This window comes from Trichechus manatus, unplaced genomic scaffold, assembly GCF_000243295.1.
Source record: "Trichechus manatus latirostris isolate Lorelei unplaced genomic scaffold, TriManLat1.0 scaffold00232, whole genome shotgun sequence".
Taxonomy (NCBI): domain Eukaryota; kingdom Metazoa; phylum Chordata; class Mammalia; order Sirenia; family Trichechidae; genus Trichechus; species Trichechus manatus.
In genome coordinates this window covers 3281780-3283057 of record NW_004444168.1, presented here as the reverse complement: position 1 = coordinate 3283057, position 1278 = coordinate 3281780, and the positions used below count along the sequence as shown (strand labels likewise).

General features: G+C 38.3%; 1 protein-coding gene across 1 annotated transcript in view; it reads right to left on the bottom strand.

The window, feature by feature from the left end:
• Positions 1-168: 168 nt before the first annotated feature.
• Positions 169-1278, bottom strand: part of LOC101357260 (olfactory receptor 52R1) — an 8095-nt gene continuing 6985 nt past the window's right edge. Inside the window, exon 3 of the mRNA XM_012559287.2 lies at positions 169-264. Within this exon, the coding sequence (XP_012414741.1) occupies positions 169-264 (96 nt within the window). The remainder of the gene's footprint in view (positions 265-1278) is intronic.

Sequence of the window (1278 nt, the reverse complement as noted above, 5' to 3'; positions counted from 1 at the left end):
TAAACAATTGTTGAATTAAAATGAAATAAGTGTTTATAAAAATACATTTACATTATTGAGAATAAATTCTGGAAAGATAGAATTAAATAATAACAATAATAATAGCTGTTATTTGTACTAATATTTTGGAATCAAGCATTTTAAAATACTGGGTGGCAGAGTTTGAAGTTAACCTCCTGAGAGTAAATATCCTGTTACAATGCCCTTTATGACAGCTTTTTCTTGTTTGTATTTAATCTCAAGTTCCCTGTGTTTTAGTTCAATCTGAGAAAAAAATATTATAAGTATTTAACTATAGACTAGTAGGTGCTAGAAATCTGTGTTATATGGATCTCTGAGAACATGGTGGACCCTGATGTGACCTGATTTTTCTGTAAGTGCATCCGAGTATTTGTAAATAGGTAACAATCAAGGGATAAGGTAAACACAGTAAACACCTTTCTCTAGCTTCTTACCAGCTTCGTGAGGAAGAGAGAGTCTTCTCTGTCTTCACCAGCAGAGAGAGAACAGGCTACAGTTCTGGAGTCATGGACTTTATAGTAAGGCAGGATGCAGCTGTTGGGCCATCGGTAGGATATGAATCTCCCTGGGGCCATGGACAGAGAAAAACCAATCTCCTTCTCTCTTCATCTATAAACACAGGGCAGGGCTGTGTAATCTCAGGAGGGTTTTTGCTACTAAATCTAGTGACAAGTGGTCCAAAGGGACGTGAAATGCAAAGCAAAAGAAGTCAAATCATACATATAAATGGGAAGTTAAGACATTGTTCTAGTCACTGGGGAATAGAGAGGTATATGTCATATACAGCCCAGTCTCAAGGCCCATGTTCCTACTCTAGCACATCGACCTATAGGGAGGATGATTTGTACATACACAAATCTATCTCTGTTCAACCAGTCACTAGTTTTTCCCCAAGGAATAGGTCATCTCCTGGTATAGTAATTGGGCTCTATTTTGCTAGTGGCCAGGGTCACTGTGGGGGGATGATGAGTGCTCACATGCATGTGTTCTTGTTTTCTTACTAGCTATTTTCCTGTGGTAGTAAGGGCTTGGGATCTTGGGTGAGTTTGGCCATCCTTGTCACCGTGGGCAGTTAGATAACAGGTGCAGACTACTTAATAAGTCTAGTGACTCTTGATTCATAGGAAATGAGAAAACCCACACTCACACATTATGTGTCTGTTTTATAGAGAAGCTTCACAATGGCAGTAGTGAACCTTGTGTTTGCCTAGATATCAATAAAACCAGTAACAGTTCTTCATTTAATTATTTTTCTTT